A 20,058-nucleotide genomic window follows, 5' to 3' on the forward strand; every position below is an offset into this window, starting at 1 on the left:
GTTGGCTGAGTCACATGAGTACCTGCCATGTACAAGGTGGGAGGTGTTCTCACGCGTAATAGTGGTATCTGCATACATTCATGTAGAACTCTGAGCTCAAAATCTGCATGAATTTATGTAAAACTCTGTTATTTCACTTTTTAGATTGGAATCAATCTAAACATCAGGTCATAGACAGAGAACATAGGGGGCTAACACCTTCAATATATTGTCTAGCTATCACCATTGTTAACAGCTAACCCGAGAATGCAACTTAAAAAAAAGGGTTTTGTGATTTACACATGAAAGAAGTGAAACTATCATTGTATTCTAACAGATGAAAGGCTTAACAGACAATCAATTCTTCAATGTATAATTTCAGTTACATCACACTGCAAATTTTTGCTATAAATTCTGTGTTATGATCGAGCCCTCCACAATCACCTGATGAAGGAACGTCGCTTCGAAAGCTAGTGTGCTTCCAATTAAACCTGTTGGACTATAACCTGGTGTTGTGTGATTTTTAACTTTGTACACCCCAGTCCAACACCGAATCTCCAAATCATATTTGGAATCTGTGTGTGTAACAGGTATAGAAATAGAAATCATAGATGACCACAAGGATCTTAGAGATGAAAAATGATGAAAATCTGTAATCTCCAGCCCCCCTCCCCTCCAAGATATGTGCACACTTCTAATTCTGATCACTTGAATCCCTGATTTTAATTGCTTTCTCATCAGTGACCATGCCTTCAGCAGCCTGAGTTCTGCGTTCTAGAATTTCTACTTTAAACTTGGCCATCTCCCCACTTTACATTTTTCCTTAAAGGTGGTCCTTAAGACAAATTTTTTTGACCTAGCTTTTTCATTAATTGTCCTAATAGCTCCCTAGGTGACACCACACTGTCTTGTTTTACAGTGCTCCTGTTTTTGTTGCCTTAGATTACTTGTCATTTCCCTGTGAAATCAGTATATCCCTAACACTTCTGTTGAAAATGAATGCTTTACATTAACTTGACATGAGTAATATTTGGATATATTGTGTATGCATGAAGAAGCAGTCTGAATTGAATTTTGTTTACTATTTTCAGATATGTTTATCAGCACTAACTGGAAACCCAACTATACGATGGGGTGACAAGTCATACAATTGCCTCAGTTTCGCCAATGGAACGTTTGGTTCAAATTGTGATGTAAGTGAGTAAATCGAAGAAAATTGTACACTAATGCAGGAATTGTTGCATTGAGAGCTGTCTTAAACTGCACCTTAAAATGAAACCTAGTTAATTTTGTGTTTATTGAGCAGGTAATGGTAACCAGAACCGTTAGAAAAAATTATTTAATCTATTTCAATAAGGTCTTATCAGGCATGCATTAAAGACGATTAATGCTTGGTTTATTTCGCATTATAGCTGAAAGATAACACCTTTTGATTCTTATCACTACACACTTAGAGATAAGGACTGTTGTCATTGAGTCAGACAGAACAGGAACAAGCCCTTTGGTCCACCATGCCAATCAACAAACATCAAGTTACACTAATTCCATTTATCTTCACTGAGTCCGTAGCCCCCACTGCCTTGGCTTTTATAAGAGCTTGTCCAGATGCTTCTTAAATGTTTCAAGAGTACCCGCCTCCATCACCATCTCAGGGAGCATATTCCACATTTCTACCAACCGCTGGGTGAAAAATGTTTTTCTTGGATCTCCTCTAAATCACTTACTCCACACCTGAAACTTATGCCTTTAGACATACCTGCAGTAGGGAAAAAGATTCTCACAATCTCCCCTATCTTCGCTTGTCATACTTTCGTATACCTCAATCAGATCCCCCCTTGGCCTCCTGTGTTGCAAGATAAACAAATGCAGCCTTTTCAGTCTCTCCTCATACCTGAGACTTCTCATCCTGGTGAATTTCCTTGCAATCTCTCCACTGTAAACACATCCTTCTGATAGTGTGGTAACCAGAACTATATATAGTATTTCATCTATATCTTGACCGGTATTTTATGAAGTTCTAACTAGACCTACTTGTTCCTATATTCTATGCTGCACCTAATGAAAACAAACATTCTGCATGCCTTCTTCACCACCCTGTACTGACACCTTCAGGGATCTGTGAATTTGTACACCAAGGTCCCTTTGTTCCTCAGTACTCCCTAGGAGCCTACAATTCATTGCGTATATCCTTCCTTTATTAGACATTCTAAAATGTTTCAACTCCCACTTATCAGGATTAAATTCCATCTGCTATTGCTCTGCACGGTCTCCCAGCTGACCAACATCAGACTTTAGTTTAAGATCATTCTCCTTCATTATCACCAACATCACCAATTTCTATGTCATCTGCAAACTTAATTATACCTCCTACATTCACATCAAGGTCATTACTGCACCTAACAAACACCAATCCATGTGGTACAGAGCAGGTCATAGGCTTCCATCACAAACAATCCTCCACCATCATGCTTTGCCTTCTATTTGCAAGCCAGTTTTGGATTCTGTGAATACATTTTCACAAAAGAATTTTTAAAAGTTGTAATGATAGGTAAGTATTAAAGTTAAAATATTACATCAGACGGCTCAATGGATGCATTGTGAATTAGCCATCATTGGCTAATTTATGGATTATGCTGCTCAAAGATAGTCAAGTTTCCACTTCCAACAAAACTTGATAAGAAAATATTCTATGTATTTTTCCAATCTCCATTTTGTGTAATCTTAAGTACGTTGCCTTTTATAATGGTCCCATTAAAAATAGAAACAATCTGTAATTGTTTGCCTTCTGTAAACAATCATAATGAACAATGATTAATTAAGTCCTTGTCATGTGTAGAAAGAGCAAACGTTCTAACACTGACTTCTGAGGAAGGGTCACCTGGACCTGAAATGTTAACTCTGATTTCTTCTCACAGTTGCTGCCAGACCTGCTGAGCTTTTCCAGCAAATTCTATTTTTGTTTCCCACATATACATGCTCAGGTGAAATCTCTCTTACACTGACTGTCTTCCTTATTGATCTTATCTGGTTTAGATCCATTATTGCCCCAGTGAAGTTCCACCACATCTCTCTGGTCACCCCTCAAACCTTTATTACCACCTCTACCTTTTCTTGTTCATTGTAGACTGTCCCATCCATACATCTTACTCCAAACATAGAACTAAATCTAACTGCTTACCTCCCAAAAATAAAACTAAACAGCCAGTTTTGACTTTTTCACTGAAATGTGTCTCTTCCAGTGCTGACCAGATATTGGTAGTAATTCTAATACTAGTTTTTGTTGAGATTTGCTTCTTAATCAATTTCCTGATGTCCATAATAACTGGTAATAATATGATCTACATTGTGCAATGTTATTGTTAAACTGCGGGCATATGTATGGCTATGCAACAGCCTGATAGCTATTGTTCTGTATTACATGCTGTACATAAATGGTTAAACAAAATTACTAACTGTGAATATTAACTTTATCATTTATTCTGACTTGAGTCATGACTTCTGGCATATATCTCCATTTCAAGATCACTTGTTCTATTAGCCTGCAACAGTGAGACAGAGCACCTTTTTAGAATTTGTATTGATGATCTCAGGACAGGCAACCTACTCCATTTATTCTTAATACTGCTCCCATCTGCGCTTGATCTATTTCTTCCAACTTCCCAAACCACTTACCGCCAGTGCCATGGCGATTACTCATGAATGCGCTCTTAAGTGATCATTTTCCTTCTTAAAAAAAGAAAATAAAATCATCTACTTATCTGATGTAGATATTTTTGAAAGGGGAAATATTTATGGCTTGTTCCAAAAGGTTCAATGAGAAGTTGGTGGTGGACTGCTGCGATTTGAGGTGAAAATACATCAGTAGTGCTGTTTGGAAGAAAGTTTGATTTTTGACCCTCTAGCAGTGAAGGAGCTGTGATGTGTTTCTCTCTTGGAATAATTTGTAACTTGGAGGGGACCTCATTGCTGCTGGTTTTCCCGTGTATCAGCTGCCCACTCTCTACTTGGTGGTAAAGATTACAGAAAGCTTCACAGATTCATTCCTTTTGAAATGACTGGCATATAGATTTTGTTGTTAGGTTGGTAATTAAGAGGTCAGGACAAATGATCTAGAAACAAGAATTCAAATCCCAGGTGGCAGTTCTGATTGTTAATGACCAGAAAACTTCCAGATTTTTGTGAATGTATATTCTGAAAAATGACTATGTTCATTTATAACACCAGCACCATAATTCATGCACAGCCTTGCTGTTTCTATCAGAGAATTGAGCATCATTTTGGCTGATTGAATCAAACAATCAGTTCCTCAGGCTGTTCATAAAAGGCAGACTGCACTCAACTAGCTTGCAAAATGTCTGTTAAATGTAGTTCTGCAGTTGGACAGCACATGCTGAACAATCCCAAATCTGCAATCAAAAGGACCATGTGTATGCCTTGCACCTTCTTTGAATTACCTGAAAAGCCTTTGGATCCCTGTTGTTTTCTCCATGGCAATGCCTTGACAAATCAGGGTCGCCTTGCCAACCAAATAGCACCATTTTCCCCATGGCATATACTGTTGTGATTGTTTGAAATTTGGCATTCTTCTGATGTATAAACAATAACAAAATTCAGCAGCATGCCTTTCTTTCCAGTAGTATTTAAAACAAAAACACTTTAGTGATGTCATGTAGCCTAAAAGGTGGATTATTTGGTTCTGTTTTGTTACAGCATTCTCCTTATGATGCCATGGTAATGGTTTCCATGTGCTATTACATTGATCAGACTATCAAGTCAGTGGAAGGCAAATGGAAGGTATGTAAAGAGAACAAAAAGCGTCTTTCATCTTCTCGCTTGCTCGCACTCTCGCTCGCTCTCTTCTCTCCTTGCTCTCTCTCTCTCTCTCTCTCCCCTCTCCCTCTTCTCTGTCTCTCTCTGTCTGTCTGTCCAGAAATGCTGTCTGAAGTAAGTTCAGCTTTTCTGTTTTCACTTGTCTGTCAGCAATTGGACTTTTATGTTCAATTTTTTTATACCCCATCACTCAAACTTTTAATGACACTGTTTCCTGTTTGTTGTAACCAAAATTAAGATGTTAAAACTTCTGCTGTAAAGATTTTCTTCAATTCATTTAGGAAACCACTACTGAGAGATGCAGCATGGGTATGTTACAGCGCACTATTCTGTCATTTGGATGCTCGCCATGTTTAAATCCTATTGCCCTAACAGTGCCTTAAGTGGGTTACATTTAAGGATATAGGAGCAGAAGTGGGCCATTCAACCTTTTGAGCCTGCTACTCCGTTCTAGATTGTGGCTGATTGTCTACCTGAACACTTCGTTCCTGTGCTAGTCCCATATCCCTTAATATCACTATAAAATTGAAATCTGTCAATTTCTGTCTTGAGCTTATTAAACGGTTGAATTTCTACAGCTACAGTTGAGATGCTGGAAGACTGGAGGGTGGCTAATGTGCCATTATTTAAGAAAGGCTACAAGGAAAGGCAAGGGAACTACAGACAATTGAGTCTGATATCAGTGGTGGGTAGATTGGAGGTGATTCTGAGACAGTGTCTATGTGCATTTGGAAGGGCAAGGATTGATTAGGAATGTCAGCATGGCTTTATGCATGTGAAATCGTGTCTCACTTGACTGAATTTTTTTTCAAAAGGTGACCAAGAAGTTAGGTGAAGGCAGCGTGGTGGACTTTAGCAAGGCCTTCAACATGGTTCTGGATGGTAGACTGGTTAGTAAGGTTAGGTTACGTGGAATCCAGGGAGAGCTAACAAATTGGATACACGATTGGCTTGATGGTAGGAGATAGAGGGTGGTAGTAGACTGTTGCTTTTTTGGGCTGGATGCCTGTGCTGCGAGGATTGATGCTGGTTTCACTGTTGTTCATCATCTATATTCTCATCCAAATCATTTATATAAGAGGCACAATTAGTAAATTTGTGGATTACACTAAAATTGGAATAGTGGACAGTAAATAAGGCTTATCCAAGAGGACAATATGATCTTGCTCAACTGGGCCAGTGAATGAGGAATGGCAGATGGAGAGTAATTTCAACAAATACGTGATGTTGCATGGTAAGACAAGCGAGGGCAGGACTTGAACAGGGCTGTGGATACTCTTGTCGAATAGAGAGACTTAGAGGTACAGGTACATAGCTCCTTGAAAGTGTTGTCACAGGTACCCAGAGTAGTAAAGATGATGTTTGGCAAGCTTGCTTTCATTGGTCAGAGCATTAAGCGCAGGAGTTGGGACGTTATGTTGTGGCTGGACAAGATATTGCTGAGGCTACAGTTAGAATACTGCATACAATTCTGGTCACCCTGTTATGAGAAGGATATAATAAATTGGAAAGGATGCAAAAAAGATTTACAAGAATGTTACTGAGACTAGAGGGTTTGAGTTCTAAGGAGAGTCATGGAGTCACAGAGACATACAGCACGGAAACAGATCCTCAGTCCAACTCATCCATGCCGACCAGATATCCCAACCCAATCTAGTCCCACCTGCCAGCACCTGGCCCATATCCCTCCAAACCCTCCCTATTCATCCAAACCCTCCCACCTCCTCTGGCAGCTCATTCCATACACGTACCACCCTCTGTGTGAAAAGGTTGCCCCTTAGGTCTCTTTTATATCTTTCCCCCCCTCACCCTAAACCCATGCCCGCTAGTTCTGGACTCCACCCCCCCCACCCCAGGAAAAGACTTTGTCTATTTATTCTATCCATGCCCCTCATGATTTCGTAAACCTCCATAAGGTCACCCCTCAGCCTCCGACGCTCCAGGGAAAACAGCCCTAGCTTATTCAACCTCTCCCAATAGCTCAAATCCTCGAACCCTGGCCACATCTTTGTAAATCTTTTCTGAATCCTTTCAAGTTTGACAACATCTTTCTGATAGGAAGGAGACCGGAATTGTGCACAATATTCCAACAATGTTCTGTACAGACACAACATGACCTCACAACTCCTGTACTCAATACTCTGACCAATAAAGGAAAGCATACCAAACGCCGCCTTCACTATCCTATCTACCTGTGACTCCACTTTCAAGGAGCTATGAACCTGCATTCCAAAGTCTATTTGTTCAGCAACACTCCCTAGGACCTTACCATTAAATGTATAAGTCCTGCAAAGATTTGCTTTCCCAAAATGCAGCACCCCACATTTATCTAAATTTATCTGCCACTTCTCAGCCAATTGGCCCATCTGATCAAAATCCCGTTGTAATCTGAGGTAACTTTCTTCGCTGTCCTCTACACCTCCAATTTTGGTGTCTTCTGCAAACTTACTAACTATACCTCTTGTATTCATATCCATCATTTATATAAATGATGAAAAGTAGTGGACCCAGCACCAATGCTGTGGCACTCCAGTAGTCACAGGCTTCCTGTCTGAAAAACAACCCTCCACCACTACCCTCTGTCTTCTACCTTTGAGCCAGTTCTGTATCCAAATGACGAGTTCTCCCTGTATTCCATGAGATCTAACCTTGCTCAGCAGTCTCCCATGGGGACCCTTGTTGAACGCCTTACTGAAGTCCATATAGATCACATCCATATACTGAAGTCCATATAGTGGGCGGCACGGTGGCACAGTGGTTAGCACTGTTGCCTCGCAGCGCCAGAGACCCGGGTTCAATTCCCGCCTCAGGCGACTGACTGTGTGGAGTTTGCACGTTCTCCCCGTGTCTGCGTGGGTTTCCTCCGGGTGCTCCGGTTTCCTCCCACAGTCCAAAGATGTGCAGGGCCAGGTGAATTGGCCATGCTAAATTGCCCGTAGTGTTAGGTAAGGGGTAAATGTAGGGGTAGGGGTAGGAGTATGGGTGGGTTCGCTTCGGCGGGTCGGCGTGGACTTGTTGGGCCGAAGGGCCTGTTTCCACACTGTAATGTAATGTAATCTAATCTACCACTCTGCCCTCATCAATCCTCTTTGTTACTTCTTCAAAAAAACTCAATCAAGTTTGTGAGACATGATTTCCCACACACAAAGCCATGTTGACTATCCCTAATCAATCCTTGCCTTTTCAAATACATGTACATTCTGTCCCTCAGGATTCCCTCCAACAACTTGTCCACCACCAACTGGCTCACTGGTCTATAGTCCCTGGCTTGTCCTTACCACCTTTCTTAAACAGTGGCACCATGTTAGCCAACCTCCAGTCTTCCGGCATCTCACCTGTGACTATCGATGATACAATATCTCAGTAAGAGGCCCAGCAATCACTTCCCTAGTTTCCCACAGAGTTTTAGGGTACACCTGATCAGGTCCTGGGGATTTATCCACTTTTATGCATTTCAAGACATCCAGCACCACCACCTCTGTAACATGGACATTTTTCAAGATGTCACCATCTATTTCCCTACATTCTATTGGGACTTTTTTCCCTGAAGTGGAGGAGGCTAAGCCTACAGAGGTTTATAAATTCATGAGGGGCATAGAAATATAAATAGCAAATGTTTTTTTCCCCAAACTAGGGGAGTCAAAAACTAGAGGGCATAGATTTAAGATGAGAGGGGAACAATTTAAAAGGGACCTGAGGGGCAAGTCCTTCACACAGAGGGTGGTGCATATATGGAACAGACTGCCAGAAGAAGTGGTAGGGCGAGTACAATTACAACCTTTAAAAGACATTGTGACACGGACATAGATAGGAAAGATTTAGTGGGATATAGATCAAATGCAAGCAGATGTGACCTGTTCTGTTGAGGAAACTTGGTTGGTATGAACGGGTTGGGCCAAAGGGTCTGTTTCTGTGCTGTTTGAAACTATAATCACCCTCTGAGTAAAGAAGTTTCTCCTAATCTCATTGCCTAATGGCTTGTCCTGGTTCTAAACCACAGCCAAGGCAGATATTCTTTCTGCATTTCCTCTGTCTATCTGCTTAGGGCATGTATGTGAAATTTCTTCTATGCTTCAGAAAACGCAGGCTCAGTCTCCACAATCCCTCTTCAAAGGACAGTTCACTCTTCCAAGAATCAGACTGGGGAATCTTTGCTATACTCTCTCTATGGCAAGATAACACTTCCTTAAGCAAGGGGTTAAGAATTGCATAGAACATCCCCTGATCTACACAGTATTCTGGATGATTGTAGCAAGATGTCTTTGTTCTTGTACTTCAATCCTCTTGAGATAAAGGTTAACATATCATTTGTCTTCCGAATTGCTGGCTGTACCTCATTGCTAGACCTCTATGACTTTTGAGCAAGAGCACCTAGATCCACTTCAACATTAATATGTCCCAGAATCTCACCATATTTTATAGCAATATTCTATACCTTCATTCCTCCTACCAAAATGGATGATCTTGCATCTGGCCATAGTGTATTCCATCTGCCATACTCTTGCCCACGTACCCAGCCTGTCTAAATCCTCTTGAAATTTCTTTGCATCGTCCTCACCACTCACATTCCCACCAAATTTTAGTTCATCTACAAATTTGGAATTATTACAATTTTCATTCACAACCAAATTATTGATATGGATTGTCAAAAGTTGGGACCTAAGCACTGATACTTGCGGTCCCTTGCTGGTCAATCTGCCAACCTAAGAATGACCTATTTATTCCTGGTCTCTCTTTCTGTCTGTTAACCAGTCTTCAATGTGATGCTAGCATATTAATCCAATTCCATGAACTTCAGTTTTGTTTACTAACGTCCTGTGTGTGGGGCTTCATCAAAGGCCTCGCATAACATAGATACATTGAATGAGTGGGTAAAGGACTAGCAGATGGAATACAATGTTAATAAATGTGAAGTCATACATTTTGATAGGAGTAACAGTAAAAAGGATTATAACTTGAATGGTAAAAAGTTGTAGCATGCTGCTATGCAGAGGGACCTGGGTGTTCTTGTGCATGAATCACAGAAGGTTAGTCTTCAGGTACAGCAAGTAATTAGGAAGGCAAATGGAATTTTGTCCTTCGTTGCTAAAGGGATTGAGTTTAAAAGCAGTTAAAAGGTTATGTTGTAGTTGTACAAGGTGCTGGTGAGACCACCCCTGGAGTACTGTATGCAGTTTTGGTCTCCTTACTTGACAAAGGATGTACTGGCACTGGTGGGGGTTCAAAGGAGGTTCACTAGGTTGTTTCCAGAGTTGAGGGGGTTGGCTTAAGAGGAGAGACTGAGTAGACTGGGATTATATTCATTGGAATTCAGAAGAATGAGGGGGGAATCTTGTAGAAACATATAAAATTATGAAGGGAATAGATAAGATAAAGGTAGAGAGGATGTTTCCACTGGCAGGGGAAACTAGGACAAGAGAGCATAGCCTCAAGATTAGATCGAGCAGATTTAGGACTAAATTGAAAAGGAACTTTACCCAGAGGGTTGTTAATCTATAGAATTCCCTGCCCAATGAAGTCATTTATGCTACTTCAGTCAATGTTTTTATAATTAAGGTTTTTTTTGAACAATAAATGAATTAAAGGGATATGGTGAGAGCGTTTTAAGTAGATCTGAGTTCACGAAAAGATCAGCCATAATCTTATTGAATAGCAAAGCAGGGTCAAAGGGCCAGAAGGCCTACTCCTGCTCCTAGTTCTTATGTTCTAAGCCTTCTGAAAATTCAAATTCTCTACCTCTTCATGATCAACTCCATGAGAAACATCCTGAAAAAACGCTATCGATTTACTAAACATGATTTCCCCTTAAATTCACATTGACACAGTCCAATCAGACTTTTCTGAATATCCAACTTACACATCCTTTCAGTTCCATTATTCCTTTTTTTTTCTAATCTCTTTGTTCCACATGCTTGATTGACTCTTGAATCTGATTTATTTCAAGGAATTTCTAGTGGCTTCCCTCAGGCACACGGTACATTATAAAATACTTTAAAATAGAGTAGAAGAGCTGAATGTTTTTTAAATAGGGGAAGACTGCAGAAAGCTGCAGCACTGAGAGTTTTGAGAGCCCGGGCCCATTGTTTGCAAAAAGCTAGCGTCCAGTTCAATGAGTAACAGTGAAGGCAAATGGAATATCGGCCTTCATTTCAAAGGGGATGAATTATAAAAATAGGTCTTGATGAAACTATATAAGGCACTAATCAGACCACACCTGGAATACTATGAACAGTTTTTGTTCCCCTATTAAGGAAATTGATAAAGATTAAAATAAATTGGCATTGGAGGCAGTTCAGAGAGGGTTCACAAGGTTGATCCCAGCTATGGAGTGATTTTTCTTTTGTGGACAGGTTGAGTAGATTGGGCTTGAACTATTTGCAGTTGGGAAGAAAGAGAGGAGGATTGAAATATATAAGATGCTGGGGGCTCGGCAGGGTACATGCTGAGAAGTGGTTTCACCTTGTGCGAAAGTCTAGAACCATGGGGCATAATTTCAGGGTGAGGTGTCGCTTATTTGAAATATAGAGTTGAGGATTGTTTTTTCTCAGTGGTTAGTGAACTTGTGGAATTCTTTACTGCACAGGCCTGCACATTAAGTGAATGCAAAGCTGAGAGTTTTCTGATTAATAAGGGAATCAAGTGTTATGGGGTAAGACAGGAATGTAGAGTTGAGAATTATCAGGTCAGCCATGATCTCATGGCAGAATGGACTTAGAGGACTAAATGATTTACTTCTGCCCCCATGTCTTAACATTGTATTTAATTAGCTTCTCTCCCATTTCGCTATTTCCTATTATACATTCTTGTGTCACTGCCAGTATTCAACACATATTTGTCTTTGTTAATGTTTTCCTTTTTACATATCTGTACAAGATTTTACAATCCATTGTTATGTTGCTTGCTATTTGACATTAATATACTGTTTCCTATTTCTTGATTAATTTTTTAGCTCTCCTTTGTTGAATTGTAAAATTCTCCCAGTTCCAGGTTTATAACATCTTTGGCAACTTTATAAGTCTCTTCCTTTGATCTAGTATTATCTCTTTTGAGTTTTTAGCTGTACTACTCTTGCTTTTCCTATTGGGTATTTTTTGCCTTAATGGAATGTAAGGCATTAATACTCACTGGATTTGCTTTGACTATATGAAGCTCAAAGTCACTAATGATTACTGCATTTCTCTTACTACATGTATCTCTAACTTCCACATTTAGATGAGCCATACATTACTACCGTAAACCACTTTGCTATTGTTTTCTGTCCCTTGCTGTTTTTTAGCTCTATCCAAACAGATTCCACTGTTTTCTTATAACCAGAGATCCTATCCCATTATATCAACACTACTTCACCTCCTTTTTTCCTTTTTGCCTACTAAATGACAAATATTCTTTATCATTCAGCTCTCAGTCTTAGTCCACCTGTAGTCATGATTCTAAAAGCAATTAAATCATAGCCTTTTACTACTTCTAGCACCACTAATTTGCCTATCTTGCTACAAATACAACATTTCATTCAGATAGAGTGGTTTTAGTTGTGTGCCTTCTTAATACTATTGTCATTTGACCATGATTTATTCCATGATTTGTTTCTACAGTTCCCTACTTTTTTTTTCAGCTTTACTACTTCCCATTACATGCTTTGTTTCTGTTCAATTGGAATTCTGTCCAGGGTTCACATCTCTGTGACATGGTGGTTTTATCCTTCTCCATGAGCATATTAGTCCCTGTACTGTTAAGGTGTAATCCATCCTCCTTGGTAATGTCTTGCCAGAACCAGTCCGAGTACCAAGAAAAGACCCTCCCTTTTGCAACATTTTTCTAGCTTTATACTTGTTCAGCCAATTTTCCTGTTTCTCTAATCACTAGCAGATGGTACAGGAAACAACTCTCAAGGTTAATGCCTTTGAGGTTCTCATTTTCAGTCTTGTTCCAAGTTCCCTAAATTTTATTTTCAGGACTTCACCCTGCTTTTTATCTGTGCAGTTGGTACTATCATGGGTCATGATCTCTGGTTGTTCACTCTCCCTCAAACAATGTCCTAGAGCTGCCATGTGACATCCTTAACCCTGGCACCAGAGATGCAACATAACATCTGAATGTCATGTCTACCACTATAGAAATGCCTATCAGTTCCCCTAACTATTAAATCCCTTCTATTATTATCCTTCCACTCTTCTTCCTTCACCCCATCCCCACAATTACAGTGCCACAAGCTCAGTTCTTGTTACACTCCTCTGATGAACCATCCCCTCACTAGTAGATAAAATAGAAAGCTGGTTAGTGAGTGGGGCAGTTTTGCGACTCTTGTACCATCTGCCTGGGCTTTCTAGCTTATGTCGTGGGTATTTTGAGCAGGTAAGATTAATGCTGTAAATGTGCTATATTCCTGATCTTAATCTATTATCATCAGTTTGTTAATTGTGCTATCCATGTAGCTCTCAGCTTTGTGAATGCACTATAGGGACTGCAGATGCCACTTGAGTTTCAAAACCTGGATCTGGTGATTTGCAGCTTGAAATACTACCAACACATGTCAATATAAATTGTTAACAATTTCACACATGGCACAGGATGGGCATTTCATGCTGCCAAATTGTCCTCCCATGCCTTAAATCTACTTTCATCTTATTTACTTTTAACTGGTGGTGAGAAAGCAGAAACTATTCACAATCAGCTCCGGTGAATCTAGATATGCCTCTGATTGTCTGTCTCAAGGTCCTCATCTTGTCAGTTCAAGCAAATAAAACATAAAAGAAAATCTGAGATCTAGCTATTTAACTCAATTTCCTTCTTGTCCTGAACTACTAGGAAGTAAGTACACTTCTGTAATTTTATGTAAACACGTTGTTGTCATTATTTTAACTGGAATCACCTATTGTCACCATTGTTTTCATACAGTGGATTTTCAGTCTCGGAAATCATTGGCTGAATGTGCATATAGAAACAATGCAAATGATTGGTTTTCTTCTCCAGCCTCAGCTGTTAACTCAAGAACTTCTTTTCACCTATCCAAATCTGTTTGCTTCTTGGGTTGAACCCCTGTTTGTCAAAGAGTCAGGCTTCCTGTATAAATGATTTGGCGTTTTCTGAAAATTACTTGGAAGCTCTACTTACTAGTGCTGTCACTGGTTCTTAAGAGATTAATTTTCACTCTTCCCCACTTTTATTTAGCATAAATTTACAATTCCATTGACTTGTTTTCTGCAGTTTCAAGTATCTATTCCCTTCCCTCCCCTGTTCTCAAACTGTAAGAATTGGTGTCACTAATGTTAGTGGTAAAGTACTGAATATCCTTATGAAACTTGTACAAAATAAATTAATATTTACATTATCAATGTTAAAAAACTTTCATGAATAACTAGTGGTGGATATTATAAGACCATGTTAGGTGTTATCTGTTATTATCACAATTTGTAGAACAATATCTTTGAGTCATAGGTTGGTAGAGTCATACAGCACAGAACCAGACCCTTCGATCCAACTCATCTATGCTGACCAGGTTTCCCAAACTAATCCAGTCCCATTTTGCTGCTTTTGGCCCATATCCCTTTAAACCTTTACTTTTCATGTAAGTATGCAAATGTCTTTAAATGTTGTAACCTGCATCTACTATTTTCTCTGGTAGTTCATTCCATAAATGCAACAGACCTAGTGTGAAAAAGTTGCCCCTCAGGTCCCTTTTAAAGCTTTCCCCTCTTACTTTAAACCTAGTTTTGAACTCTCTTACGCTAGGGAGAAAAGACTTTGCAATTCACCTTATTTATGCTCTTCATGATTTTATAAACATCTATAAGGTCAACCCTCAATCTCCTGTGCTCCAGGGAATAAAGTCCCAGCCTATCCAGCCTCTCTTTACAACTCAACCCCTCCAATCCAGATAACAGCCTTGTAAATCTTTCTGCACCCTTTCCAATTTAACAATTTCTGGTCACTCTTCCAGAATTGTCCACATGCTCTAAAAGTGGTCTCACTAAAGTCCTGTAAAGCCACAACATGATGTCTCAACGTTTATACTCCGTGGTCTGAACAATGAAGGCAAGCATGCCAAATGTTGTCTTCACTGTCCGTCTACCTGTCATGCCACTTTCAAGGAACTATTTATCTGAACCCTGAGTGTCTCTGTTCGACAACACTCCCTAGGGCCCTACTGTTAATTGTGTAAGTCCTATCCTGATTTGTCTTCCCAAAGTGCAACACCTTGCATTTATCTAAATTAAACTCCATCTGCCACTCCTCGGCCCAGTGGCCCAGATGATCAAGATTCCGTTGTAGTCTTTTAGTATCATCTGTAAACTTTCTGTCCATGCCACCTATATTCTCATTCAGAATATTTATATAAATGACCAACAGCAGTGGACCCAGCACTGGTCCCTGTGGAACACCGCTGGTCACAGGACTGTTGTCTGTAAAACAACCCTCTTTGTTAGTTAGTGACCTACATGCTTGATCACTACTCTTGGGGAAGGCAGTAGTGTATTGGTAACTTCAATGCACTCGTAATCTAAAGAGCCCGGGTCAGGGTTCCTGGAGAGACGTAAGATCAAATTCCACTGTGACAGCTGATGAAATTTGAATTTTCTAAAACCTGGAATTAAAGGGGTGGGGTGTAGGTTTGATATCCAGATGTTTCATTACCTGGCTAGGTAACATCATCAGTGGCAACCACCAAGTGAAGCGAAGCTGTTGTCTCCTGCTTTCTATTTATATCTTTCTCCTGGATGGGGTTCCTGGGACAGGCTAAGCAAAGGCATGCCAGAGAATTCCTAGAGGCCTGGCACTCCAACCACAACACCATAAACAAACACACAGATCTAGATGCCATCTATCAACCCCTCAGAAAACGAACAGGAAATGACATCACCACAAACCCCAGGAACCCCATCCAGGAGAAAGATATAAATAGAAAACAGAAGACAACAGCTTTGCTTCACTTGGAGGTTGCCACTGATGATGTTACCGAGCCAGGTAATGAAATGTCTGGATATCAAACCTACAGCTCAGCGAGCAAACCTACACCCTAAATCTCGACCTGAGCTACAAACCTTCACAAACCTTGCAAAAACCTGGAATTAAAAGCTAGTCTAATGGAGGCCATGTAAACATTGTCAATTGTGATTTTTAAAAAAACCTACGGGGTTCATTAATGTCCTTTATGGAAGGAAATCTGCCATCCTTACTTCGTCCAACCTATATGTGGCTCCAGACTCACAACAATATGGTTGACTCTCGGATGCCCTCTGAAATAACCTAGGGAGCCAATCAGTTCAATGAAAACTTGGAATGAGCAAATGTGCTGACCTTTCCTTGCACATTCTGTGTACAAGAATTTTTAGAAAAGATAAATTCATGGCGCAGGCTAATTTTTGCTATTCTAAAAAGGAATCAAATCCTCATTAGTTTATAGCATAATGATGCTTGTGTTCTGTTAAAGGCCTTAAGCAGTTTATATATGCGTATAAACTAAGAAAAAATATATATTGTAGATAGTCACTAAGAGCACTTATCCAACTTTTCTCTCAAGGGATCAACTGCAGTTCGTGACTTTGCGTGGCCAGAAGAGCTGGTTTTTGTATTGGATCAGAAGGTTCTCAATGACATAGATCAAGCTAAGCAGCAGTATTACAAGCAGGTAAGAATTATTTCTGTAAATGAGCCAAATAGACCTGAATCCTAATAATGACATAACTACTTTCCCATGAAATGTATAGGCTAATAATGCAATGTAATCTGATAAAACTTGATGTCTTCATGATTGATGAATGTTATGAGCCATAGAAGAAGTAGCCAGGCTAGGATCCAGAAGACAGTTTTTATCATCCCTATTATACTCACAACTTGGCCTTGCTGTCCTTCCTTTTCACTGTAATCTCCTCTCTCCCTGGAGACCATCATAATTCCTTCAACTCTATAGCTATGTCTTAAGTATTCCCAAATTCTGTCTCTCCGTTGAGCATCTATGTGTTTTTTAACTACATAGGTTCTACACTCTGGAATTCCCACCTTAAACCTACTCACATCTATCTATCTCTTTTTATGTCATTCCTTAAAACATCCCTCATTGACCAACATTCTGATTAAGTCTTAATCTGTTGTGAGGTGCCAAATAATTTGCATGTTGACACTACAGTGGGGAAAGTTTTGAAGCAACAAACACTGATCTTGACACTCTCAACCCATTGAAAGAATAAAGGAAAATAGAATTCTTTAGACTATTATATTAAGACTGTATTGCTCATTATTTTTGATCGTATTCCAGCCAAATTGGACAGAAGTACCCATGTTCTTGATTTACAGTTTGGTTTGAGTTACTGAGACATTGTTGATATTGATAGAAGTATAGAAAATAAGTGCAGGAATAGACCAAAGACCCTTTGAACCTGTTCCACTATTCAATATGATCATTGCTGGTCATCCAACTCAGCAACCTGTTCCGTCTTCTCCCCATACCCTTTAATCTTTTTAGTCCTAAGAACTATATATCTAAATCCTTGAAAGAATTCAACTTCTTGGCCTCAATTACTTTCCGTGGCAAAGAATTCCACAGGCTCACCACTCTCTGGGTGATCAAATTTCCCCTTCTCTCAGGCCTATATGGCCTACCCCACATCCTTAACTGTGACTCCTGATTCTGAGCTCCCAGTCATCAGGAACATTGTTCCTGTGATTACTCTGTCTAGTTCTGTTACAGTATTATAGATTTCTGTGAGATTCTCCTCCTTCATTCTTCAAAGCAATGTTTGATGACAGTGGAACTTCTGAGGTGACTGTGCATATACACTTTCAGAGCCACAAAGTTCAAGGTCCATACATCATTGTATCATGCATTTAACTCCACACTGCACATGTAAACAGCAAGGGTTGAAACAGGAACGAACAGTGCTGGACGGGAGGGAATGGAAAGGGGTCAGGGGGAAAGAGAGAGAGGAAAGGTCCAAGTGATGGGGAGGATAATTGGGATCACACTGAAGGGAAGGGCCAAACAGATCTCCTGCGATCATCCTGTGACCACTTTCTTCTCCCACATCCTGATCTCCCCAGCCACATTCCAACCCCCAACCTACAACTTGATCTCTTCACCCCCTCCTTCCTGAACTATTCCTCCCCCTCCCAGCCTGATCTATTCCCACCTCCTCCATATCTTACCCCATCCCATTCCAGCTCCAGCATACCTCAGTCTGGTCTTTTAAGCCCCCTCACCCAAAACCCCAGCACAATCTCGCACCCCCGATTCCAGCCTGATCTCTCTCGCGCTCTCTCGCGCACTCTCTCTCTCCTCCCCCCCCCCCACCTGAGCTTTAAAGATGCAAATAGTTAAAACTATATATTCACAAATACAACTAAAGTCTACTCATGTATGCAAACACTTTTCAATATATCTTATTCACTGGCACATACACAAGTGTCTCCATAGGGCATGATGCACATGGTCAGCAAACAGCCTCTAAAACTCCAATGGATACCGACTTTTATTGTATTTTAAATTTCTATTGTATTTTAACTGATCATTCCACATTTGAATAAAAACCAAAAGAACTGTGGATTCTGGAAATCAAACAATAATGGAAATTGCTGGAAAAGCTCAGTCGGTCTGGCAGCATCTGTGGACAGAAATCAAAGTTAACATTTAGGGTTAGGTTAGAACTGAGGAAGGGTCACTAGACCTGAAACATTAACTCTGATTACACATTTGAATATTCATTTCTGACCAACATGAAGTTAAAGGAACAGTTAACATTGAAAATACTCATGATTTTATTCTTCAACCCCTTGATCTGGGGCTAAACTAGCTGAAAGTGAGGTGAACAAGGTCATCTTTATAAAATGACGCTTTGACCTTAACATTTCAACACTAATTGTTAATCTTAATCAAGAGGCTAGAGAATAACTGGTTCATTAAACGGAAGCAGCTATCACACCACATCAGTATAACATGAATTTTTAAAATCGGGACTGAGTTTGATTGTTGGAATGGAATAGCAGGTCACCTGGGGAATGATTGCATTTACTAAAGTTGGATATCCAAATTCATAAGACTTCTCTTGTGCAAACTTCCCTCAATTGAAGAACACAGACACTGAAAACAAAACTAAAATATTTGATCCAGTTGTTGTGCTAGCTTGTTGAATTGAAGCACTAGGAGTGGAGAACAAGTTTTATTTATGAACTACAGTAATTTAGTTTGGAATAGAAGCATAAATCTATTTACGCTATATTTTAAAATGTACCAATGAACAATTGCATAATAATGTTGCAGATTAATTTTACTGAGATCGCATTAACTCACTTAATTTTACAGGCATCAGATGTCCAAATTGTCAGTTATGCCTTCACTGCATTTGGAAAATCTCTGATTAAAATGAAGAAGCTTCACCCAGACATATTTGTCCAACTTGCACTTCAGTTAGCCTATTACAAATTCCATGGCCGGTAAGCATCTTAATCTGTATGCAATAGTTACCGCATTTGTTCCATAATCACAATTGTGTTCCAAGGCATTGTGTTGTGTTGCTGACTGAGAAAATAACTGTCACATAAAAGTAATTACCATTAGATAAGAGTTATAGAGTCATACAGCACAGTAACAGACCCTTTGGCCAACGCGTCCATGCTACCAGGTTTCCTAAACTGAACTGGTCCCGTTTGCTTACTTGGCCCATATCCCTTAAACCTTCCCTATCCCATGTATCAATGCAAATATCTCCTAAATTTTGTTACTGTATTCACCTTTACCACTTCCTTTGGCAGCTCATTCCATATAATGCACTGTCGTCGATGTGAAAAAGCTGCCTATCAGTCCCTTTTAAATCTTTACTCTCTCATCTTAAACCTATGCCTTCTAGCTTTGGACTCCCCGACCAGGGGGAAAAGACCTTGTCTATTCACCTTACCAATGCACCTCATGATTTTATAAACCCCTGTAAGGTCACCCCTTAGCCTCCTAAGCTCCAGGGAGAAAAGGTCCCAGCTTATCCAGCCTCTCATAGAGTCATAGAGATGTACAGCGCGGAAACAGACCATTCGGTCCAACCTGTCCATGCCCCTAGATATCCCAACCCAATCTAGTTCCACCTGACAGCACCCAGCCCATATCCCACCAAACCCTTCCTATTCATATACCTATCCAAATGCCTCTTAAATGTTGCAATTGTACCAGCCTCCACCACATCCTCTGGCAGCTCATTCCATCCACGTACCACCCTCTGCGTGAAAAAGTTGCCCCTTAGGTCTCTTTTATATCTTTCCCCTCTCACC

General features: G+C 40.1%; 1 protein-coding gene across 1 annotated transcript in view; it reads left to right on the forward strand.

Moving 5' to 3' along the window:
- crot (carnitine O-octanoyltransferase) overlaps positions 1–20,058 on the forward strand; it is an 85,826-nt gene that overhangs the window by 51,946 nt on the left and 13,822 nt on the right. The window contains exons 9-12 of the mRNA XM_043691042.1: positions 1,035–1,172; positions 4,690–4,773; positions 16,328–16,435; positions 19,103–19,233. Of these exons, the coding sequence (XP_043546977.1) occupies positions 1,035–1,172; positions 4,690–4,773; positions 16,328–16,435; positions 19,103–19,233 (461 nt within the window). The remainder of the gene's footprint in view (positions 1–1,034; positions 1,173–4,689; positions 4,774–16,327; positions 16,436–19,102; positions 19,234–20,058) is intronic.

Source organism: Chiloscyllium plagiosum, chromosome 5 (assembly GCF_004010195.1).
Source record: "Chiloscyllium plagiosum isolate BGI_BamShark_2017 chromosome 5, ASM401019v2, whole genome shotgun sequence".
Taxonomy (NCBI): Eukaryota; Metazoa; Chordata; class Chondrichthyes; order Orectolobiformes; family Hemiscylliidae; genus Chiloscyllium; species Chiloscyllium plagiosum.